General features: G+C 40.5%; 1 protein-coding gene across 1 annotated transcript in view; it reads right to left on the reverse strand.

Moving 5' to 3' along the window:
- The window catches only part of dscamb (Down syndrome cell adhesion molecule b), a 119,023-nt gene that overhangs the window by 87,073 nt on the left and 5,327 nt on the right, over positions 1 to 26,623 (reverse strand). The window contains exons 2-3 of the mRNA XM_040130723.1: positions 12,588 to 12,905; positions 12,268 to 12,414 (exon numbers count right to left, since the gene is read on the reverse strand). Coding sequence (XP_039986657.1) covers positions 12,268 to 12,414; positions 12,588 to 12,905 — 465 coding nt within the window. The remainder of the gene's footprint in view (positions 1 to 12,267; positions 12,415 to 12,587; positions 12,906 to 26,623) is intronic.

The following is a 26,623-nucleotide window of genomic DNA, read 5'->3' on the forward strand; positions in this document are numbered from 1 at the left end:
ATCCTCGATCTGGTAAGCTCTGTCTGTGACTTCTGAAATGATCATGCGCCCAAGAACATTTTACACATCCTAAACTAAATATTGTTCAGCCCTTCCCCGCATTTGCTCATTTAGATTGTACCAGGCACATATTGCTGAGGCAATAAGTGCCTGGCACTTTACAAGAGTGTAGCAATTCCATGTGATTCAGCAGATTGTGTGCTGTGATAATCACAACAACAGCAGCATTTTATTTTGTGACTGCAAAGATTTTTTTTTAGCAATAATGTAATGCACTCACTAACACTGTAGATATAGTAATAAATCACAAGTATCATAAAACAACAGAAGCACTCCGCCTCAGACAGAATTGAATCGTGAAATCAAACATATTTACCTTTTGAACCTATTTGAACCCATTTAGAGCTGAAACGAGTATGGTCTTGTCTTAAATTACAGTAAATTATATTTCTTTGGGTTTAGAGCGGTTGGTTGGATGGAACATTATTTGAATATGTCACTTTGGACTTTGGACCGTTGTATAGGCCAAACAATTAATTCACTGTTTGTGAAAATAATTGATTTATTTTGATAATTAAGACAATCCTAAAAAAAGGAAACAAAACTACTGCCCCTAGAATCAAGCCATATTTTTCAGCCACATTGCTTGGATAAACATAAACTTTATGTTGGCAAACAAAATGCAAAGCTCATTTGCAGCACACATAAGGGTCTGCTGTGCTTTTTGATTTGGCTGATTGGTGAAGCTACTTAATACTATCTGAGCCAACTGTAAAAAAGTCCAAGAAGAATCTCATCTACACCATATTTCCACTGTTAAGAGATAATAGAGGGAGGAAAAGAGAGAAAGAGAGAGAAAAGGAGAGTTTGGATGGGAGAACCAGACAACAATTACACTTGCCCTAGGAGGCCGAGGGAACCTGACCACGTTGCTATGGAAACTCAAGTACAGCAGAAAGTAAAAGGAAAATCAATTCAGATTGAGCTTATCTCTCCCTCTCTCTCTCTCCCGTCTCATTTCACAAGGGCTACAAAGCACATTTCCATTCTGAATCACATTTTAACTACTGCCGGGCTGATGCAGCACTAATTAGAACAAACACAATGATTTTTCTTTTCATTCCCCTTAAATGACAAATGTGGATTATAGTAACCAGCAAAATACGTCTTCAAACGCTCAACTCTGAGATCGTATGAAAGAAAGATGCAGGCAGGAATGAGCTACGACAGAAACACAAATCACCCTCTGTCTCAGACACACCATTCATTCTTGCTCTTTCTTTCCTTTCTCTCCATCCTCTTCACTCGCTCCCTCAGAGGGACAACAGCAGCTGTATGCAGGTGATAAGCGTGTGCAGCGATGGGCGCTCAGCTCTGATTGGCTTGCTCAACTCCCACGCTGATGTGAAGATTGCAGGCTGCGTCTGTCAAAAGGCCACTCCGCTCGTGGTTGTCACCTCGTGACGTCACAGCCGCAAATGACAGCTTGACTGGCTACATCATTCCCGCTTTAACGTTTCTTCATGACGCATCCACTTACATTTAAGTATCAATCATAGACAGGATGCAGGAGATAGTTTTAACATTCATTGTAATAACATCATAATAACATAATCATAAATGTATCAAACATATGGCCTGCGCTGGTTTTGAACACACACACACACACACACACACACACACACACACACACACACACACACACACTCACACACACACACACACACACACACACTCACGTGAACACACAGGTCTGATCATCTAACAGACAGTGAGGTTATGACAGGAGCTGACTGCCCGTCGACCATCCAGCCCCCTTGTTTTCACCACAGCCACTTAGCAGCAGCCTGCAGGGAGTTTGGGTGTTGTTTGGATCTTAGTTGTTGGCTGTACAATGGCAAGGTGAGGTCAAAGACAGGCTGCAAGGGTACTCAGTGTGTGTGTTTGTCTGTGTGTGTGTGTGTGTGTGTGCGTGTCTGAGTGTGTTCTCAAGGCTCATGCCAAGGAAGAGGCAAGAGGAGGGAAAACGAGCCTTGAATAAAAATAATGATGCTTGATGCGTCATACATCAAGGAAGAGATTGAGGGTCACCTTGCAGTGAAGTCTGCTGGTCATTTGCTACTGAGGGATTCAATCTGGAAATCACAGGAGAAATCAACTGAAACTGATATGATGCAGTAAGAGGCTGCAGTAATTCAATATTTCTGATTATTTTATATGTGATAATGCTTACATTTACTCAGTTATATTTCAAAATAGAAAAATACTCTTAACATTGTGATAATGATTTCAATCACCTCACCCAGCCCTTTAGTTTTGGAAACACTGGTTTTAACACAGAAAACCAGCCTGTACTCTTGAAAGGAAATAATTGAGTGTTTTTCATTTTCATGTTGTACTAAAAGTCTATAAAATCCCAGCTCATCTTGACACAGATGCCCTAATGGTTCACTCATATAAGTACAGTATAATATGTTGTAATATTATTATAAAAAAAATAAAAAATTATGATTTTTCTGAATTCAGTAAATCTTTGCAAAGCTTACGTACTATGATATCCCACATTTGGTGAACTAATTCTATGCTCTCATTCATGTTTCAGTGTTAATTTCACTTCCAAACTGCTCAATAAGCTGCAAATATTTGGGAGCAAAAATTAGTAGGATTTTTACCTACCTTTTTTTCAAAATATTCATGTGATATGATATAAAATCACGAAATTTAATCCCTTACAGGTCCTATCCAGTAATTTATTATTGTGCTTCCAGAAAACTGGGGGACTTACAAAAGACAAGACACTCATAAGAGATTTTAAAAAAGAATGGTCAAAATCAAAGCAGCAGAGGCCAAGTGCTCATGACTATTTGTCTCAAGTATGGGTAAAGCCCCAAAAACTGTGGATCCTACATTTCTCATATTGCAGCGAACTAACGTTTTTCATTAGACCCTCCTTAGCTGGTCAATGCCCATGTCTTTCAAATTCTGCACCCCCAGTTTGGCAAAAACCAAAGGTTATTTTGTCACACAGACAAACTGAAGAAGACATGATACATGATTTTCACTCAACTTTAAAATTTTAAGGTTCTGAGACAAATTTATAATGTATAGATCAATAAATTGTTTTGTGAAAAAAGCAGTCAGTTAGATCTCTCCTTCGGACTAGTGTCCAGCAGGAGCTCTAAAACCACGATCATGTCTAATCAGTGTTACAGATGCCCAGCATGGGGCCACAGGCACCAAGGCTCTGTGTGAAAGTTTAAAGAGGCTCAGTGTGGTTTACTGTATTTTTCCAGATTTACCACCCTGGGAGCAGAATAAGACCATGTATTAATCCTTGATTGGATGGGAAAAAAATGGAGTGAAAAATCCCTATTAGGTCAGCGGAGAGATTTGAGTTATTAAGTGCCTTTTTTGCTCTAATCAGTCAATTTTAAGATGGGATCAGACACTGTTGCATTATAGGACGTGATTGAGCACGCCAGTTTGTCTCCGTTGCCCCCAGCACTTCAGCTGGGAACATATGGGCAGGTTCCACCATGAACCACGCCACCTGTCACTAACACACACACGCACACACACGCGCGCGTGCCCACACACACACACACACACACACACACACACACACACACACACACACACACACACACACACACACACACACACACACACACACACACACACACACACACACACACACACACACACAAATATGGACACAGGGAGTTTGCACCTGCACAGCCAACATCCATGACAGTTTATAAACAGAAATTAATTGCTTGTTCCGGCTGTAATTAGCTCACACCATGCTTATTACTAATCTGTGTATTGGCCTGACGCCAGGCCAGTTCTGGCCCAGCTCCAGTCCATTTTCAACAGAGTGTTGTTCTACTGTAATCCATAAGCTCTGGCAGGATGGACCCGTTCCACTAACTGAGCTTCACTCAACAATACACACATATCTCTAACTTTTCTATTAACAAATCATTTTATTAACCTATTACTGTATTGCACTGTCTATAAAAGTATAGCCCTATAATGTCCTGACTCCATAACAAACTGTGTAAGAGCCACAATAAAGTTAAATTGAATGTAGTCTTGCTATTCTACACTTTGTTCAAATGGATTTCATACGCGTGACAACAATATGATACATGAACTATAAAAAAATTGAGGACATTACTGTAAACCAGATTCTTGCAGTACAATGACAGCACTATCTACCAAAACAGTGCTTATTTAAGCTTCTGTCTTCAATCCAAGATGAAAACAAAGGGGCATCCCCATCGCAGAAAGCCAAATTGCCTATTAAAGATGAGAGCATGTTCAGTCTCCCAATGCGCCCAGCCATCACCACCCTAATCATTCCCTTCCTAAACAGCCTAATGGCTGCCATATTGCTACTGTTTATTAGTAAACACTGATGGAAGAGTGCCCGCTTCAACAGTTGTTGATTTTGTCTGTCCGTATGGAGTATCAGCTGGGAGTCACTGCCACTGTGCCAAAATGTTGTCGGCTGTTCAGTCTCCCGTCACTAAACAGATTGCTTTATTGTTTTATGTGCATAGCGATTAAGATGTCACTAGATGACTTAATATAATACATAAACCTTAGATAAAACATGAAGGAAATTTGAGAGTGGAGAACAGCCTTTCTGCTGATATTTCCACTCTACTCTATTCTTCTACAGATGTATTATAAAAGAGAATGTGAAAGCCAGGAAGAAATTAATTTCGCATTGTATTCCGGCACAAATTACAAGTCTGTGCCTCAGCCGCTGAGCCAGAAGGACACTCCAAAGAAGACCTTAGGTTTAAGATGCTTTTCGGAAGCCAAGTCCAAGATCGATTTCCCTCCATCTCTGTCTCGGTAACCCTTCTATCGATCCTTATCAAATATGTATCACGTCCTCAAGCCTTCACCACAGCTAAGATGGAGACTTCAAACAGCAGCAGCTCAAACAGAAAGTCAGAGGAGCGCTGGTTTTTCTTCTTTCTAAAATGGCAATCCTCATAGCTGAGGGAAGATGTGAAACAAATGTAAAGACTAAAAATGTGAACCACACCATCCTGAAAACTCAACATATTATAAAAGCTCTAAAATAAAAATGTAATTACAGCTATTTAAAAAGCTGTACATCAATGCTTTCAAAATAACACTGAAGTAATGCTGTCCTGAGGCGAGCTTTACAAAAGACAATGGGAAGTCTTCTATAAAAGGCAACAGTGAAACACACAATACATAAAGAACCCACCCCCAACTATCTCTGCTCTAACCTCACTTCTTACTAAAAGGGTCTTGTCTCGTCCTCCTCCAATTCCCCAAACTCCCCTTCACATAGCACTCATATGTTGCAAATGCACAAAATGCATCCTTCAGCTCATGTTCCCATAATTCTCTGTGGCAGCAGCGTGATTAATGCACACAACTATTGATTTTTTTTTGCCCTTTTTTTTTTATCATTTCTTTCAGGATAGTGCCCCCTCCCGCCCCCACCCCCAAACACTTCCTACTTGACAGCATTATACATTGCACACTGTCACTCACATGTATGGACAATAACTGTACATTTAAGTGAAAATTAAAACACAGTAACAGCCTCTTTGCAGACACACACACACACACACACACACACACACTGTGCAAACAATAAGCACCCCATCTCCCTTAGCTTTCAGGCAACTGTGTGTGAGTGGACTGGGAAAAGGGGTGCGGTGAAAGACAAGGGTCAGCATTTCACTAACTGCTGATCTGTGTGGGAGGAGGGGGGAGCAAAATGATAGGCTGTGTTGTTTTCATAGGGTTTCACTGCAGGATGGGTGGAGTTGCGTGCAAAAACCCCATCTATACAGCCACAAACACAAACTCAGACATATATATGTAAGGTACATTTGCCCACATGTACATGCACACATACATCTTAATATCTAGAGCCTCCTCTGAATTGCCATGTGGTTACGTGCAGGGATCATGCACTCCTGCTTGAGCCGTGACCCATTTTCCAGCCCCCTAACAACAAGATCAACACACCATGTTTTGTGTGAGAAAGACAGACAGAAATCTGGAGAGAGATGGAGAATGAGAAAGAGAAGCAGAGTGAAGGAAGAGTGAATGAGGAAGGAGAAAGGAAAGTGCGAAGGGAAAGAAAAGAGGAAGAAGACAGAGGGAAAAGATGGTGTGTCTAATGTGATGCAGTCCCTTGTTTACCAAAGAAAAAGCCTCACCCACTCTTGTCCTCTCCACCTTTCAAATCTCCTCCTTCTTATTCTCTTGTTTCCCCAACTCTCTTCTCACTTCCTTTCCTCTAATCTGCCCTCTCCTCCTCTTCATTCTTTGCATCTTCTTTCCTCCCAAGCTCATTTCTACCACCATGCCCTCCTTTAAAGGTTGGCCTGACTTTGGGCGTGTTGAATTTACAGCCCTGTCTCCGCCTGCCTCTCAGTGCCCTCACTGTCAGTCTCAGTGAAAGATGTAGGTGGTGGCACATCACTGGCATGATACATTCCTGCTGAGCATTGATCCTTTAAACCAAACACCTACAGTAGCCCCTTTGAAGACGTCCTTATCATTCCAGCGACCGAGCTGGTGGCTGGTTAAGACTGTGATTCTATTAGCAAGCAAACTGTTTAATTAGTCTCTATAAGCACTCTCAAGAACCCATGAGAGAGGAGTGAGCAGAATGCAAGAGTGCTGAGGCACTTGTATCGCTTAAATGCTAAACGCCCAGTTGGGAGGCGGCCGACGTGAATGTGACTGAAGGATGTAACTAGAGATTTTTTTACTGATGCCATGAGTATTGGATGGACTTATTTGCATAAAGCAAATAAAAAACAGCATTTTCCATGCAGGGGGAAATTGACTGGGGCGCTGTGCCAAGCAGGTTATGCAATGAGATGAGAAGAGAGGAGAGAAGGCCGATAGTCAAGGCCAGCGGAGGAGGATGGAGAAGAGAAGAGAAGAGAAGAGAATGGGAGGATATATGTAAGAAAACAAACAAAGAAAACAAAGTTAAAGAAGAGAATGAAAAGCTGGAGAGGGAAGAGGAGGCACTTAGGCTCTGTATTGTCTCTAATATAAGCCAAACATAAACAAGTTCAGCATCTGATATTGTTGTTAAAAACATATGTTACAAAAGAGATATCTTTTGTACCGTATATACAAACACATAAAACTCCAATGTTTTCAATTAGCGTAGAGTTAAGTCCAACTAAGAGTGGCCAATATGGATAAAATCTAATATCACATTAAATTTAAATTTGCATCACATATCAATATATATTATGAAATAATTCTCTGGAAAGTCAATTGAGAAATTGTTCATATATAAAATAAACTGACAGGGTATAGTCTGATTTTGGCTAAACGAAATAGGGCTGCAACTAACGATTTTTACCTCCGCCAAGGAGGTTATGTTTTCAGCCGTGTCTGTCTGTTGGTTTGTTTGTTGGTTTATTTGTCATGGTGCTTGTTGTTTGACATTGGCCTTGACGGAGGTCTGCAGTCTCTGAGCATCATTCTAGTTTGTTTAATTTGTCAGCAGGATTACGCAAAAAGTACTGAACCGATTTTGCACCAAACTTGGTGGAGGGATGGGGCAAGGGCCGGGGAGGACCACATTCAAATTTGGGGCAGATCCAGGAATTTGTATCACTTAACATTACAAGATATGGCATTTTTCGACATTTTCATCAATGTCTCAGGAAATACTGTATGGATACTGATGTAACAAATCAGACGTATTTATAGTGTTGAGATCTGTGAGTTTGTAAAAATTGGTGGAAGAATCTGGAAACCAACATTAGAAACAGAGTTGTACTTACTATGTTTTATGACAAATAAATCATTTATGTTATCAGACTACTTCCTTTTTCCTTTTAAATTTTCTATTATGAGAGCTAGACAGACGTGTAGGATTGTTTGGCCTTGGCGGAGGTATGCGCTCTACTGAGTGACATTCTAGTTTTCACTATTGATTAATCTGCAGATTATTCTCTAGATAAAATGATTAATCGTTTTGTCAATTAAATGTCAGAAAATAGTAAAAGGTGCTTGCTATAATTTCCCACACCCCATCTTCAGATGTATTGGTTTGTACGACAACAAGTTTACTAACATGTATGACAAAGAAAAGCTTCAAAGCCTCACATTTAAGAAGCTGGAACCAGCGTATGTTCAGCATTTTCTCTTAAAAAATAACAAAAACGATTATTGGATTATCAAAATAATTGTCATAATCAGTTCATCGACTAGCCGTTGCAGCTGTAAAACAAACAAATTAAGTACGGACGCAAAAATATCAATATAAAAATCGCAAATTGTCATAAAGCCATTCAGTATGGTAAAATCTCTGATGATTGAAAAATTATGATCTCACATTATATACCGTAATATTGCCCAAAACACACACACAAAAAAAGTAATACATTGTTACATACAGTTAAGAGAATGGAATACGGAGAAACATCCGAGAAGTACGAATGACTTATGGAGTCATCCCACTCCCTTGGCCTCGCACTGAGCCTGTGTCTTAAGAGAGAATAAAGCTTCCCATCCTCCACCTCTAGTCTAATCCTTCTCCAGCTTGAAAAGATGAAAGGCCTGCATGCTTGTTCCAAGGAGGAAACCCTATCTCTCTAAGATAGAGGAGACCTCTTTACATCCATCCCTCTTTTCTTCTGTCCTTTTTTCTCCCCATCATACCTCACCTCTCCTCACCTTTCCCCTCTTTTTCCTGTCCTCTCCCGGGGCATTATACAGGCTGCCTGTCTAGCCTGCACTTCTTTATCTGTAAGTGTGTCAGGCTTCCCACTGGATGAGTAGGTGGGTGAAGGTGTTGCCTTAGCCTAGGTACAGTTAGCTTTTGACCACATGGCCTTGACTTGTCTGTGAATGACAAGTGTAGGGCTGTAACTAACAATTATTTTCTTTATGGATTAATGGACTGATTTTTTTTTCTTTATTTGATTAAAGAATTATATTATTATAAAATGGCAGCAAATTGCAAAAATGTCCATCACAAGGTCCAAAAGCCCAGGTGACTTCTTCAAATGTCTTTTGTCTGACCAACAGCTCAAAACTTAAAGATATTCAGTTTAATATCATAGATATTCAACCGATCACTTCAGCTCCAGAAAAGTGAATGAATCTTATGAAGGTGCCATGCCTAGAAACAGTCAGGAATTTGACATTAAAATTAATTTAAAAAAAAAAATCCAATATATTTGTAAAATGTGTTTATTGGGAAAGATGATCAATCTGAGAAATGTGTTTCTGCTGAAATTTTACCGCAAGCAGACACTGAATTTATGCTCTTATTGCCCAAAATACAACTGTTTGCATCCTAAAGGGAGTACAAGGTCTCAGTGACAACATGTTGTTTGCAGCTCATTCAAGATCAGCACTGGTTTTGCTGAAGCTCTTATCTGCAACCAATGCCGCCCAGCTCATTACACTCCCTCATATCATGAATGATGAGAGACAAAAGGTAGGTAGATGGAAAATCATAAAAACACAGGGCATCCCAGCTCCATCCCTCTTCAAAAGCATGGCCACTTGACATGCAAACACACAGGCGCATGTTAAAAAAAACAAAACTACACAGACATAAACTTGCGCACACTGATGCACAAAGGTGCATGTGACAACACTGAAACGCACATGCATTAAATAAATGTCCAATATATAAAATCCTGGCAACAGCACAGTAGGACACAGCTCAGCTCCTCCCCTCCCTGCTCTACTTTCTTTCTTTCTTTTTTTTTTTGCCTCTTTCATCTCTCTATTAGCTCTGTCAATTGTTTATCAAAAGCAGCGAGGAGGCGATTGGAGCCGGGCATTTGAAAGCTTGTGCTGTAAGATCCATTTTGAAATTCATGACAGGTTAATGGTATGTTAGTGGCAACATTAGGACCCAGTGAGCTTGCGACTTGCTCATTCATATTGAAAACAGGCCGCTTCAAATGACTACTGAACAGTCCTAATTCTGAGAGGTAATTCATATTGTAATTAACTTTTCAATCACAGCTGATTAATTAAGACAAGCACTAGTCTGTAATTATGCATCTATTTTTGACCCTAATGTGAATCGCTAGATATTAAAAGATTTTTCAGTCCTGATTTAAGACAGTTTCCTCTCTACATGCAAGTAACTGATCTTAAAAAGCACCACATCCACACTGGAAGCAGACATAGTCAGCACATAATCAGTAGTGGTCAAAGGTCTAGATGTTTCCTGGAATCTACACTGTGGATGTGAATCGATATTAGGTGAACAATCAAGTGATATCATCAGCCTAAATTTTTCACCAAGAACATCAGAACTTATCCTGGTTATTTTATGTCTCTAGTAAGAGAAATATCTCGAGCCTCAACTGTTCTTCCTCACATTGTGATGCACAATGCAAGGGTAGAGAAGTGCGCTTGATGTTTCGTTCCCATCAAAAACCTGAGATTAATAATTCAGCGCGGCTGTGGGATAGCTTTATTTTGTGTCCACTGAGACCAAGTTTTCTTTCATGAAAAATTGACACAAAAAAAAACAAAAAAAAGAACAGAAAAGAGAGGCTGGAGAAGGAGTCGAAAAACTGGGCTGGGTCAAGCTGCACCCAGGTGCCTTTGTCAAGCCCTGTTGGTATCCTTATGGTTTCTCTTGCTTTTTGCTCATGCACAAACATGTGCATAAACACACATTGCACACACATCCTTCTAACCCCCGCTCCTAGAGTCAACATACCCTCTCCATAACAGTGCGAGGTGAATCCGCTCATGCATCAGAATCTACCATCAAATATTTATCACAGAGCAGCAGTGATTTTGACCGTGTGCTCATGCTTTTGACAGCACTCGCCTGCTGCAATACTTATTGGAGTAAACACGGACAATCCAATATCGTTGTTCTTTTGAACGCTTGCGAAAGAACTCAGAAGAACACAGAGCATAAAATATAATCCATCAAAACTTCACTGCATATTCTATAGGCTGTAGAGACCTGCTGGAAAAAAAGGAGAGACGTCACTGTAGAGATTACAATAAGAGCTGATTTAAGAAATGATTGGCAATGACTGTTTTTTCTATATAAAGGAATGGCACACATACATTTAAAATTCATACTCCGTACATAAAAAACTGTTTTTGCACACATGTCACCTCTTTGTATTTTATTTGACTACTTAAATTTTGACCAACTTGACCAACTTTTTGATGGCAATGTAGAGGAGATACGTCAGAGCGTTTTATCCTGATAATGGAAAAGTGTTTTCAATCACAGTTGAGATAAACATCATCCCTGAGTCTTGTCTACATGATTAATTTCATTTACAGAACGTAATCATATCTGCATGCTGCATAGTTGCCCACTCTCCATGACATTAGGCAATATCCTCAACCCGCAGCTCGCAGCAAGTAACTTGAGTAACCTCGAGTAAATGAGTCGCTGGCATGGATCAGAAGACACATCTTCATGCTTGAGCAGACACATTTAAAATGCCACCAAAACATCGTCCCAGATTCTGCCCTCAGTCAAATGACATCAAGTGCTCACTTACAGGTCCCTGAACGCCCCAGTATGAAGTGAAATCAGCAAGTGGGCAGTACATGGAGCAATCAAAGAGATAAGCATCCCATTTAACTTGAGTAAAAATCCAACCCGCAGAAGGTTCTGGTGTCTTGTGTTATCATGCTGCGCCACTGGATTCAGACAAGGAGGGTAACTAGGTCAATGATGCTATGTAAACCATTCCATTTTACCCCTTGCTGGAATCAAAATGGAGTTTGCTGAGGTTTAGCGTGTACAGGAGAGAGAATCTCGGTGACTCAACGTGACAGTTATCAACAACCTCTAGCTAGTGAGAGGACAGGACTGTGCAGAGCTGCAGAGCCCCAGTAAAGGCGGACTACGGCGGTAAACAGGTAAGTAGATGACTCACAGTGAAACAGAACATAGTGTCCAAAGAGCAGAGAGCAGAGCAGAGCAGAGCAGGGAGGGGGCTGAGATAAACAGACACACCTCTCTCTCCATCAAACATTTAATCTCAGAAATTTGTCATTGCCAGAGTGGCCACAAAAAGGCTTTATTTCGTGCTCTTTAATAACTGAAACACCTTGTACAAAGTTACAAATGTGCTCAGTTATTCGAACATTAATGCTGACATTTTACCTTGGCATATTACACATTAGTCTTGATTTTTATTTATCTTCCTGTTTTTTTACTTTTTTTGAGTACTTTCTGTTGAAATTCTGTATGCAAAGTACTGACGTATTACTCGATCTTACCTGAGCTGAGTGAAACCGTGTCTTTCTCCCATGATACAACAGTGACGTAGGCCTCAACAGAAGCAGGGATAATGCACTTGAAGACGGCTACACTGCCTCTCATAGCCTTCTGGTCAGCCACTCTGACTGTGTAGGGTTCCCGTGAAACTATTGAACAAGAAAAAGCACAAACACACAATACGTCTCATTTGTAAGAAGTCACTTGTGTTATTGTATACTTCTTTTTCATTTTTGGGGAGGGGGAGTATCAACATTTTGATCCATGGATCAAGCTCTCAACTAATACTCCTGCTACACTAAGCTCTCCTCTGTGGACTCACCAGCTTTGATGTGGACATCCTGACTCCTAATCTTGCCAGAAGGGTTCTCGGCAGTGCAGTAGTACGTGTTGTCGTGTATCAGCTTGCTGAAGCTGGATGGCAGGAAGTTGAAGATCTGGAGGGTTCCATTGGGGTGGACGTGGCGGATGCCCGGGACATCGTAGATCTCCTCGCCGGTAGCCAGATACCACCGCAGCGAGGCAGGTGGCGCACCCCCAGCAGGACAGGGCACTGAGGTCCCTGTGGTGCTGGCAAATACTACCTCTTGCAGAGATGCATTGACAAAGTATAAGCTGGAATGTAGGTCCTCACTGAAAACTGCAAGAGAAAGAACACAAGGTGTATGCTATTACAACCATTTATTCAGACAATTTTAATTCAACTGTAGCATTGTTTTTAAGTTTCTGTGGTTATGCATTTGTTAGTGGCATTTCACTGTACATGGATCCCTTTTAAACTCCAATGTATTTTTGAAATGAAATCTGGACCAGAGACACTAAGATGATAAAAATTGTCACTTTGGAAAAAATGTACTTTTTGTTCTTCTGTTTGGTACCTGACTATGAAAATGTTTATTTAAAATGGAAGAAATTAGAATGCACATATTAGTATTCCTGGAAAGTCATTCACTGTAACTGTGTTCTATTTATGTAACATGATCATTCGTTTTGGATTCATCACTGTATTCCTATCCCTGGGACTTCGGGAACATTAAATTAACATGAACTACTATCAATTATAAAATAAGGTCAGCTGCCTTGATCATATTCAAGCTTAAATTCAAGCCAACATCACAGTTAAAAGAATGACGTTAAATGCAGTTTTTGCGAGAGCTTCCTCTGGGGTAGGAGACGAGGGTAATAAATGTCATTGTTGGTCCGATTAGCTTCAAAGTAATCTACAGCTGTTTGATTTCTGAGTGAAGAAGCCAGCAGATGTTTGCCCTTCTTTGGTTCTTAGTTTATGAGTGAGAGAGAGAGTCTGTTTGTATTTTTGCATTTGAGGCAAGAAGAATCGTGGATACAGTATTTGTGTATGTGTGTATCTCGCTTGCCATCTCAGCCTGGTGACGAGCCCAGAGGCTCCACACTAAATGGCTTACAGTGGCACTGGCAGCTGGCTTGGACCTTCCCTGGGGAGAAAACATTTTAGCACTTCATAAATTCCTAACAAGGTTTCAAATTGCAGACGATTTCATGCTTTTCTCTGCTCCAGCAGCTCTCAACCAGCTATGAGACACTGGTGACCTGCTCATATATGCCCGCACATCCACATTTATTGTTACAAATTAGGAATACTCATTCAAAATTATTAGCACACTAAAGAACAATACTGCAGCATTTTTTCCTACAAGAATTTGTTGACATACTGGAGGGCAGGCCATCTGCGGCCTTTCTGAAATGCAAACAACTCTGCACCCTCTGTGTTCCCAAAACCAGCCTCTATTCAGATAATGTGGAGTGACTGCGTGGAGTTTTCATCCACATTAAAGAGGTGAGGCTCTACCATGGTGAGTATCACTGGGGCTTAAAGATTTGAGGTGGCACAGTTAAGGATCTGGATTTTGTTGGGGAAAAAAATCACTGATCAATTGGGGAAACTTTATATTTTGCATTCATCTAATACTCTCGGACTTGACTGTGTGACATAAAGTTATATTGTGCTTTCAATGTCAGGAATTTTACACAGGCTTACCAGTGCTGAGGGTGAGGGGTAACCCGTTTACCAGTGCTGAGTTTACCCCTTTGTGGTTTGGGACACTGCATGGTCATTTCTCACCGTTTGCCAACTAATGAACTAACTAATTTATTGGTGTATTTTAATTCATATTAAAATTAGCTTAGGTTGGAGTTAGTTATCAACATGTGGTGTCCCATCTAGAAAAGATATATTTGCTGTTTTGCCAGCAAAATGGTAACATTTAGATTCTGCAAATACAATCACCTTTTGGGCTAACGTTTGCTGGTTTAACCTTGTACTATAAACGTTAACACTGGTTTAAAAGGATTTTTTAATGCAATAACTAGCCAACATTAATGTTGATGATGTATACATTTTACCCGTATTTAGCATCTCAGGCGTTTTGTCTGAATGTCTGCTAAACTTATTAACACAGCACTAAAGTCAAAGGGACCAAAAAACTGATAATGTTTTGTTTTCTTTCAGCAGCTGCTGAAAGGGATGAAGTTTAGCATTATGTTTGCAAACAACTGCATGTCTCACTCATTAAAAAACACATTAATGATGCAGTCAGTAACATACGATAGCTATTACAGTAGGTTTTTTCAAAATGTATTGTTTTTCAAGATATATTTGTGTAAATGATGCACACTGGAACACTGCATAATCTTATTTTATATAGTCATAATATTGTAATATCAGAATTGGACAATTTAAACGCTGCAAGAGAGACATTCCCTTCAACACGTTTATAGTAGACTAGTAGTATGTAGTAGTACATGGTGGATTTATGGAACTGTTTTTAGTTGCCTACCAGGTCTCTTTGTAACGAAATTACACTTTGACTGGGATAAAAATTTTAAAATACATTATTATTTATCTTTTACGTGGCAGATAATTAAGTTACAAGCACACCATCTACAGGCTGCAGACACTACAGTATGGTCAACAACCACGGACAGCCTTTAGGTGCCAGGTCACACTGATATGGGGAGTTTCAGCCTGCGTAAAAATGTACGTGGCCATCAAGAGCGGCTAGTAGATGGTCCAACCAACACTACAGATAATCATCATCATCACATTTTTACCTTTTACAGAGCCAGTGCTTATATGTAAAATAATTACAAAGCACAGGTAATACAATATAGGATGATATTTTAGAAAACAGAATTTGGTACTGGAATATAACCAACTTTTTCAGCATGTCAGCTGTGATGAGGCCTGTGGGGCAGCTTGCAAGAGGCAAATATAGCACCACAGTCTGATGACTGAATCCATCTATTTGTTTACCTGCCTGTGCCCTCTGTCTCTGTATGCATGCTGATTTCATTTATAAATCCTAACAATGCACATTCCCAACTCACTGCTGTACAGAACTGTCTGTTACTTCCATCTGTGAATTGCACAAAGGGAAGACTAACAATGCACCGCTCTTTCTGCACATACAGTATTTCTGTGCATATGTTAGGGTCTCAGTCGCTAGATATGAAACTGTGAACAGCTTGCAATGCTTATTAGTAAGTCTGGATGCAATTCTATGCACATTTTCCCATCCTTACACATGGAAAATGAAATCTATCTGTCTATCTGTCTGACACTGCTGCTTACCAAAGTCTTTCTGTTTACTACAGAGTAATACGTTTCCAATATGTAATAAAACTTTACATGAATAAATCATTGATAAACATTTTACGGGATAATTTGGGGCCAAATTGCATTTGCAAAAAATTCTGATGATTGAAAAATGGATTCATGATATAGCAATTCTCTCACCAAAATTTTTTAATTTATTATCTTAAATTATCAGAAGTCCCCCCCCTCCCTCCCGAAATGGTTAATTTTACCGTAATCCTAATGTAAAGGAGAAGCATTTATAGTATGCTTTATCTTTGTCAGCCATATACAAGGCAGATTGAGTGAATTTCACATTGCATATGATATATTGATTCTTTGACTGTGTGATTACGGTCAAATTTAGAGAAGTACAGTAAATATTGTCTGCTCCCAGCAGAGGAACTTTTGTATACACTCCTGTACAGTCTCTTACATCGAAAAGTCTTAGGCAATTTGAATCTTATAAAATGGGGTGGGATAGTGTGCTGGGTTCTAAGTGGGTCTGTGGCATCGGCCAAGATGAAAATAATACATCAAAGTCATATTAAATTGTGATTCATTCTCTTTTTTCCAGCTGGCACAGGGAGTATCAATCTTTTCGGTGCTCTGTTGATAACACAGAATGGAGCTGTGTGTGTGTGTGTGTCTGTGTGGGGATGGATGTTGCTCAAGGTTAGTGACAAGGAGAAGACACTTTGAAATCACTCGCGTCTATACTTTTAGTTTCCAGCCTTATTTACGTTACATCCAGCAGTAATTTTCTTTGTGTGAAATATGAAATGTGGCTGTGATAATACTAAAAACTCTTTGTAAATTTGGTTTATGTATTAGTATTAGGATGTGTCTGCAAAATACTGCCTGATGGTACTTTGAAGACACGGCAAGCTCAGTTTGGGGGGATTTGGGGAAGTAAGGAAAAACAAAGAGTAATTTGTACAAATTAAAAGAACAAAATAATATTTTCTTCATTAAAAAAAATGCAATTACAGAAAGAACTGACACACATCAAAGTTTTCAAAAAACACATTTTGGGTACTTAGGTAATTGATTCTTTGAACATTACAGAGCTACAATAGCAAATGGCTGGAGAGAAGTAGATCAAAGAAGTTTGTGGTCTGCTTGGAAAGCTTCTATTCTGTGCAAGCATTGGAGAAATTGGATTAGGATTTATGTCACGGCTGTTTTGATATTCGTCTATTTCACATATGAAAAGTATGTGAGAGCAACTCAATTTAGACTGGCTGAGTGATAGTGAGACTGATTTAATTCCAAAAAGAAATGGACTCTGGTGGAAGGGTGCATATCACTGTGCTACTCGTTTTCCTAATTGACTAAGCTCAGGAGCCAGACCACAAATGGTCCGGTGACGCAGGTACATCACCCCCTCAGACCTCACAAAGAGCGTCATGTCATGCCCCAACAAACGGCCTCAGGGCCCAACCACTTACTACGTTGCCCGAGAGGAAATCAGTAATTGGCATAATTTTTCATGAGCTCAACCGTAAAGGTAAAATAAATGACACTGTTCAATAATGTATTATATGCATCTATAATTGACTATGATATTTTACCGACGGGATATCTTCAGGGAAAAGGGAAGAAGGAAAGGAGCTGTTTCATTTAAACCATTTCTGGTTCGGGACCAGCAAAAGAGCAAGAATGCATCCCTTTTTCCATTTATTCTTTTAAAAATATGCTGTTTTTTCTGGGCCCCACTGTCATAGTTTTGGTTAGTATACTGTAAGATTGCACTCACTACCATCACTGTAGAGATTTTAAATTATTAATTGTGTCCCATTGTTCATACAGCTGACAGACATAACTACATAATGGATACTAAGGTGATTACTTTCACTGTTTACCTTTTTTAGACCTTTTTTACATCCAGTGGGGTGCTGGTATTATACAATCTCTACATTGATGAGGTGAGTACAAAGTTTCTATAGTGTATCCTGACCAAAAGTCTGACAATAACTAAATTCTCAGTATTTATGAATTTTAAGATCAGAAGCTAACTATTTCCATAAAGTTACCAGCTGGAAAACCAAAGCAATGAGTTACAAGGTGCAAAAATGGTCCTTAGAGCTGAGGAAAAACTGCGCAGTCAGTTCACTCTAAGCGACCTCTCTTCACATTAACCAAGGCCCTTTGATATATCGTTCATATGGAAATACTGATTAGAGCAGCTTTAAGTATTTTGTTCGCAAAGTAATGAATGAGGTCTGTCTGTCTGTCCACATAGAAGAAGTCAGTTGGGTACTACCTTTGAGCTTTTAACCATCGAAGCTTTGATGAGCATGCATATTACACACAGTAACACAGATCCACGGGTCAGGGTTGACTAGTTCAAGAAGATACTGGAAAAGCAGTGTCTTGCCTAATGGCACTTTGCTATCTGCTTTTAAAGAGCAAAGCACCATTTCTCACATGAAGTCTGAGTGTTTGAACCAGCAACCTCCCACAAGGCTGTCGTCTTTAGGCTGCCACTTCAACAACTGTAAATGAAATGTGTGTGTAGAATGTGTTAATGTCTCAGAGTTTTCAGTAAAGGAGCGTGTAAATGACATGGCGTAAAGCTGCAAGGCCTTATTATACCTTGGGGGTTTCCTAACATTGAACCCAATAAACCTGACATTTTAGTAGTCCTTCTGCCATTAACGGCCATGCAGATCTGCATTAGAGTCTTAGGTTTTACATAATTGGAACACTATTGGCTGCATTACCATGCATCACATAACTGTGCAGTACTGTAAATACATACTGTGACTGCTTGATTGATTACCTCAACCTAAGCAGACTTATTCCTGTATTTGCACCAGAATAAGATGAAAGTAGTTGTGATTAGTTTTTCAAATTTGAGACTAACTATTTTGTCTTTGAGGAAAATCTAAATATCTAAAAAATTTAGTGTTAACTAAACATTATATACATTTCGATGATGTATTATTTAAAATGTGATTTGGGGAAACAGCCGCAGTAATGCTCCCACAGAGTTACTGTACAATATGACAAACAATACCTATGGTTCAGTTTCATCACAGGACTGTGATCCTTCACACAACGGAGCTGATCAGTTGACAGGGTGTAACCAACCATGACAGCGTGCTTAAAGAGACATTGGGGCGCCTCATTTAAGTAAACATGCAATCAATGCCAATGGGAGAAAACAGCAGGTAAAGATGAATTTTCTAACTGGCTCTTTAGTAAATTCACAGAGGGAAGAAGTTGCAACAAGATCACGTTTTCATTTTTGTATTCACAGCTGACCTATTGTTATAGAAACTGCTACTCGGACACGTGTTCAAAACACGTGAAAGTCATGTAAATTCGGTGTGATTTTAACCCTCTCATGAACCAACAGTGTACAGTGAATGGACCCAGTGCTACGTGCGAAACTGGTGACAACCTATTTAACCCTCATTCCATAGTTACATATTCTTTCTTTCATGCAGGCACTGGCTTTTTCCATGAACACTGTCTGACATGGGGAAAAGAAAGAACAGCAGAGAGCAAACAAGGGGAGGCAAAGAGAGAATCATAGAGACAGTGGGATTGATTCAGCTCCCCATATTTCAGAGGGCACTCGTGTTGGATCTGTTGAGCAAGCAGAGCCACTGTCTGAGTTGTCATCGCCGCCACGGCAGGGGGACTCAGCATTGCACAGCAGCATGGCACTGGGTTCTTCACAGTGACAATGTGACAGCAGGAACCCTGGGTAATTAAAGCAGCTCTGTGCTCTGTGCCCTCAGGGCAAGTCTGACTGGGACGTGGAGATTATACCTGGCTCGCGCACATTCAAGAAGTCGCCAAAGAGCAGTTTTCCTCCTTAACAAATTCCTGTTTCCAACTCTGTGGGTTTACGGATGACAGCATTGGAATGGTGCATGCAGTGCTAAACTATGCAACCAAGCTGTGTTCACAGCAGCTAAAAATAGGACTTTGACCTGTGCATGACCCAAATTCCATGTACAGTGTACAGGTATATTCTCATCTAGTTAAGGCTCTGAAAATCATACTTCACAAAAGTAAATTTAGCTGTATATCAAAGTCCATGAACCTGAAAGTAACGTATAGTAGCCAGAAGTTCTGAGACAGGCAGACAGCAATCATTTGGGACCGTGCAGTCCAGTGTGAGTAAGCATTCCCACTGATCTGTTCTGCCCAGAGGCAGTACACCATGCACAAAGTTAAATGACTGTCTTGCAATTTGCTCTCATGAATATTAAGCAGTGCTGTGACAGTAGAAAGGGTTGGCTGTACGCAAGCTGCTGATCCACTCCGACAGATCTGTCCTCTGATGTCTAGGAGGGGCGGGTAACACTGAAACGAGGCCCCCACAGCAGATGAGCCTCCTCCTCCCCGGTCTATTTTCATGTCTTAAATGGGCCAGAGTGGCTGCCTGTCTCATCAAGGGGAAGCCAGAGACCCTGGACGGTTTCTCAGTTAGTAAAAAGAGCGATAAAGACATTGATGTCTAAATTATGCTGCTGCTGCAGCTGATGATGAGTGCATGAGAGAGGATCTGATGAGGGATTATACTGTAGCAGACTATAGCAGCTCCCTCTGCTGCTGCTGCTGATGATGAATAAAAACTTCCACTAATACAAATCTAATATTGCTATGTAATGTAACAAGCGCAATAGAAGGTGGAGGGAAGCCCACGTCTGTAATCAAGTAAATACATTAAAGATTACGTTTCAAGTGCCGCATAAATTCACTGTATGTTTTCTCTGAGTTGGGTTTCACCACGTGAACCTAAAAAATGCTTCTGAACCACAACTGCCTTTGCAATTAGAAGGAATTTATTACAGATTATTCAAAATATTAACACCTGCAATCTTACCTATTAATTTAAATAATTTTCTAATTTTACTAAGAACTGAGAAGAAGCAGCACCACAGTGTTGCCTCTTCTCAGTTCCTAATTAACAAGAATAAAAACTATGTATTTATAGAAAGCTAATGCTAATCCTTTGACAAACAAGCCAAGGAAAATATATTTATAAATATACATCATGGATGGTTTATGCAAGTAACGTGCAACATTGGTGGTTTGCCACGCAAAGTAACACAGAGACTGCCAAAAAGAAACTTCTGAATGCATCATGATGTATGTATGTTGGTAATCACAACCTTAAAGGTAATTTATTTAGTATATATGTCTCAATAAAATGTATTTTGGTGAATTCATATTAAGTAACAAACTGATAGGCACTGAACTGCAGGGTGATATTTGGTTTGTGGTCAAATCAAAGTGAAATCTTAAAAACAAAATTGTCACAGCAGCCAACTGAAAGTAAATAGACATTATACTACAGAAGGATTGTCAAACCCAAACAGTTTGGGATAAAGATGAATACGAGGTAAATACAAGTGTCATCTACTGTTGAATAGATAACATTTTGTATGTTTAATTTAAAAATGATATCCAGGTTAACAACAGACACTAGAAACATAAGTTGCTGCCCACTCACAGTCTAATTCATACAGTAAAAACACCTTTCAACAGATACTGTATATCTACTGGCTTTGGATGAGTTGTCAAGTTCTCCTGACAAACATACTCATATATGCCAAACATTTTTATACACAAGTACTGCTGCATTCAGGCCATGATTCAAGTTCAGTTTTTATTATAAACTTCTATCCTGTAAGACTCCCTTTGTAATTTACTATTATACTTAAATATGTCTCATTGAGACCTGACTTGATATAATCAAATCGCTCCCAAACTAATCTAATGGTCAGCATACGCCGTCTCTCTTGATAACGTGATTAAACATGATTAAAGCAGCATTCTCGCTGTACAGAGAACGCAACAGTGGCAGAGGCCTTACCTCAGTTAGAAGAGTAGACATAGCACAACTGGACAACCAACCTTATTATGTCACCAAACATTAAGGTTAACGGCCTTCAAAAGAGTTGCTGTTGATGGTGTCTTAACATGACCGCTGTCCACCTGCATGCCAGCTAAGGTAACATAATATCCATGAAGGTTTCACTGTCCACAGAGGCCTCAGTGTACACAAGCTGCAACATGAGAGGCGGCTGAAGAGAATGACCTGACACTGACAGCCTTTGGCCCCTCAAGGATCTTATTCCACTTGTGTTACCTGTTACCTGTTTGCTTTAGCCATGGCACACCTTTCTGGAGTGTTAGCCAAAATTTGGAATTTTTTCACCCTTCATCCTGCCTTTGTATAGTGATTATACAAAAAGTCTCCAAAAAAAAAAAGAGTGACCCATCTCAAGTTGGTGACCATGTGCTGAATTTCATCCCCCTGCATGCATACAAGCCACAGTCAACAACTAATTTTGTGTCAAATGAATGAAACCAAAATCAACCAATGTTATGTTTACTAGGACTATGAGTGGTGGCAACATTTTTGTTTGAGTGGAGGAAGTGCTACATTTTAATACTACATGCAGGTTGTGGGAAGGTGGTCAGGACGGATGGTTGGTGCACAGAATTCAGGACACCGGGGACCAGGATTTGCTTCCTATGTCTGGTTAGGTTTAGGCCACAAAAGCACTTTGGTTGGGGTTGGGTCAAAATCATGGTTTCAGTTTAATATTAATGAAGCTTCAAGTGACGTTTGACTTTTCAGTAGTTAACTAAGAGCACAAGCTTTTTCCCTGACCTTAACCAGGGACTGTGAGTGCCTAAACATCACAATAGCAAACATTAATCGGGCTGTATTTGCAGCAAGCATAGATGTATTGCAAGATGGGATATTGAAGGAAAGGGTGGCACGGTGGTGTAGTGGTTAGCACTGTAACTTTCTCACAGCAAGAAGGTTCTGGGTTCAAAAGCTGGTGTGTCCGGGGGCCTTTCTGTGTGGAGTTTGCATGTCCTCCCCGTGCCTGCGTGGGATTCCTTGTGTCCTCCCACAGTCCAAAGACACGCAGGTCAGGGTAACTGGCGACTCAGAATTGCCTGTGAGTATGAATTTTTGAGCGGGGCTGGTTGATTGTCTCTATGTGTCAGCCTTGTGATAGACTGGCGACCTGTCAAGGGTGTACCCCGCCTCTCGACCAATGTCCAGCCCCTGCGCGACCCTCGAAGGATAAGTGGTATGGCTAATGGATGGATACTGTGGGAAACAAATTAAATGTGTTGTCAGTCAATATTTAACAGACATGTTCCATATAAACATTTTGTGAGTTGTTGGATACCTTCATCAAAAGCGTTTCCTGATTATGCTGATAAAAATCATAGTTCAGGTGGCGGCACATGTCTCACAAATTGCATTTGCTGTTGCAAATTAGTAGTACTGTACATAAATGTAATTTCTAGGGGACAGTGTTGCTATTAGATACTGTGAACTTGTATTGCTTTTTCTCTTTGTATCAGTAAGCATTTTATAATAAGTTTAAAGTAATTTTACTGCAAGATGTTAATACTTCTGATGCTGCTTGCCTTCTGATATGTTGTTAACTACTGTAAAATCTCAATTCTTCCTGTGTCATCTTTCTTTTTTTATTTTCATTTTTATGAGCCATTGATTTGAACTGTGCAACCACTACAAGTCCTCCTCTCAGTCTAGTTGATTGTTGCTTTTTCCTACCTTCCTTAGAGCAGTTTTGAACTTTATTTTGAAAAGTGCCATACAAGTATGCTGCTCTTACTACTAATGTTGTACATGTAATAATGTCATTACAAGGCCGTGGCAGACCTTTGAAAATTTACCACTGTCCCTGTAGTGTCCAGGAGACGTCTGTGACCAGCAGCTGGTGGAGTGTGTTAATGTTGATGTCACAGCAGCTGGCTTCTCTCATCCTGTTAGCTCTGCCTGCCATTATCAGCCCCCATCCCCTCCTCCTCCTCCTCCTCCTCCTCCTCCTCCTCTTTTAAAGCTGCTGCTACTGTTGCTGCCTGCCTTGCTCATTTTAATACTCCAGACTCATTTGACCATCTTTATGGACTTATCATATTAAACATTTATCGCAGCCATTTCCCTAAACCAAGCATGTTTATTCAACACTTAGGGGACCACAGCATGGCTCCTTTCAGCGCTCCACCTACCCCACCCCCACCACACACACAAATACACATGCATCCTTATTTTCTCCTTTTCCTTGTTTCTCTCCATCTCTCCTCCTCTCTCCCTCAGCCCCCGGGCTTGCTTTATTACAAGTCTTACAAGTCTCCTTCTCTATGTGCCACTGCCTGAATAAAAAAGAGAGTGAGACAGTTTCTTCTCTCTCCTCTCGGGTCATCCTTTCCTCCAGTGGCTGGGACACCGGGGGACTCTTGCTGTGTGAAGCCAGGCAGCCAAGCAGACACAAATGTATTCTGAGCATTTAGTACTTTGGATGAATCGAGTTTTAATTTAATCATCTGATCAAACATTAATTAGCATAATCACTTGTGGGGATGGATGGTCTAGATAGAGAGACACAGAGCAACACATAATAGACCTCATCCTGGCAACAGTCTACAGGGACTCTTAGCAACCCGTAAACAGCTACATGCTTCTAGGGACCCAGGCAGGGTTCTGTCCAAATTACTTCCCTTTCTATGAACAATACATCCAATTCTCTATTTCCTTCAACAGCTCTTCCTCTGCAGAATGATCTATTCACTGTTAGACTACCATGCAATCAAATGTATTGCTGTCAGGCCCTGTGCCCTCTTATTTGATCTTGGACAAGATGGCTTACTGCAGCATCACACTGTAGTCTGAGCAGAGGAGGTTTGAGAATTCTAGGAATACCACAAAGTGCTAAGATTATTGACAGTGCACTCAGCCTCACACTGGGCCAGGAGATCGATGAGTGGCTGGAAGGACATAAATCAGACTCCTGTGGCTCCTTTCGATGTCACACCCGAACCCACCCACCCAGCTCCCCAATTAAACACACACACAACGTAAACATGCACACAAGTACACGCACTCTGTAAACCATGCGCCTCCCTACATATAGAGGTACTTGTATATGCACATAAACACCAGCATACACGCAAATAAAGCACCCACTTTACACATCTCACACACACACTCGCATACACTCTTCCACACCTTACCTCCACTCCAACAAGATGACAGCGCTTTAAAAATGGCCAGCTAAAAATAACCGCCACTAAGTTGGTCTTAAATCTTAGCATCTGTGCCAGGTTTAAAAATAAAGAGCAGTGTCGAGAAACCATGCTGGACCCATTTGTCTTTCTGCCACTCTGTCTATCCAACTCTGCCTCCTCCGTTATCCCTTAGCCTTCTTTAATATTCGTACTGCGGAGCATGAGACACATGGGCAGACGTGATGGTGAAATATCTCCTGGAAATGCAGACTTCAATAATCTGATTGAGACGCAGATTTGAAATATACAGCAAAAATGCAAATGGCTGGAAAACTGCAGAGAATCAAAACAGACATGCAGTGTGATTGAAACATGAGAGGAGAAAGCAAAGCTCAAAGGCAGCAAGACAGAGAGAGAAAGACACAGAGTGGTAGATATGTTCATGAGCCACGATACATCAGACACATGCATCCTGCCCAGGCCAGAGTCGCGGGGATCAATTCAGCCTTGGGCCTCAGAGTGTGTCAAGTTCTTAGCCTGGCCCTGGTATTTGGAGGACTGGATTAAGAGGCAGTATTTATGAGGTCCAGCGTGAATGTTCGTCTTGGTGGGTGATGGATCGCAAACTCACACCTCTGCCACCTGCCTTCAGCATTTAACAAACGCTTTGGTGGGGTAAGTACCATGGGTCTAGTACACAGTGTAGAACGCACACACGCAGCAGAGGGTACACTGCATGGACTCCAGGCTCTTGTGTGCATGCACAAACTCTTTGCTCTATATAGAATATTCAACTTCAGGCAATTTGAATCGCCAGGTAAAACACACGTTTGTCCAAATTACTGTATATCAGTGCAGAGATGTACAACTTATGGATCTTTACAGTGCTTACTGCTGCAGCCAATGCAAGCAATACTGTCTCACTGAAATAGGGTCTACTTTTTCAGTGGAAACATAGTTGCGGCCTGGATTTTGTTCGGTGTTAGTGCTTCTTAGAGTGAATGAAATGCTACATTTATGTACGAATGCCGAATTCGTATGCAGGTGATCGGGGAGGATGGTGTGCATACAAAGCGGCTGACTTTCACACCAGAGACCGTGGTTTTGTATTTTGAGTCCCGCCTGTGGTTAGGTTTAGGTCAGAGAAGGACTTTGGTTAAGGTTAGGAAAAGACTGCTGTGCTGTGAGTGCCATAACATAACCAAACTAACAGATATCGTAATATTACAAGTGGGTATTGTGGGACAACAATTAAGTCAGTGAAAAATGCGTTAATTAACAGCGTTTCCTCATTACGTTGATGAAATGTAATTTTGATGTGTTACACATTTCACTCAAAAGGTATTTTCTGCCCTGATATTAGTAACACATAAACATAATTTCTAGGAGACAGGGTTGGTACAAGGCAAGCAGGATAAGAAGAAATACTATTTAGACTAGTATGTTGCGTGATTTAATCACAAAAGCTCATACAGCATTAATTCAGCATTATAAACTGATTTTTATAATTCTCCATATCTAAAGCATTCTCATATACGGCAGAGAGGCAACATAAAGTAAATGACTTGAACTTTGAACTGAATTCATCACCACTGCAAACACTGCCACAAAGGACTGTCATGTTATCTTAGGTTGTCAATTAGCAGTATTTATTAACCCCCTATATTCTGTGTATGTCGGTCATGTCATGGTTCATTTACCAGCACACCTGCAGATAGGGC

This window comes from Xiphias gladius, chromosome 7 (assembly GCF_016859285.1).
Source record: "Xiphias gladius isolate SHS-SW01 ecotype Sanya breed wild chromosome 7, ASM1685928v1, whole genome shotgun sequence".
Taxonomy (NCBI): Eukaryota; Metazoa; Chordata; class Actinopteri; order Istiophoriformes; family Xiphiidae; genus Xiphias; species Xiphias gladius.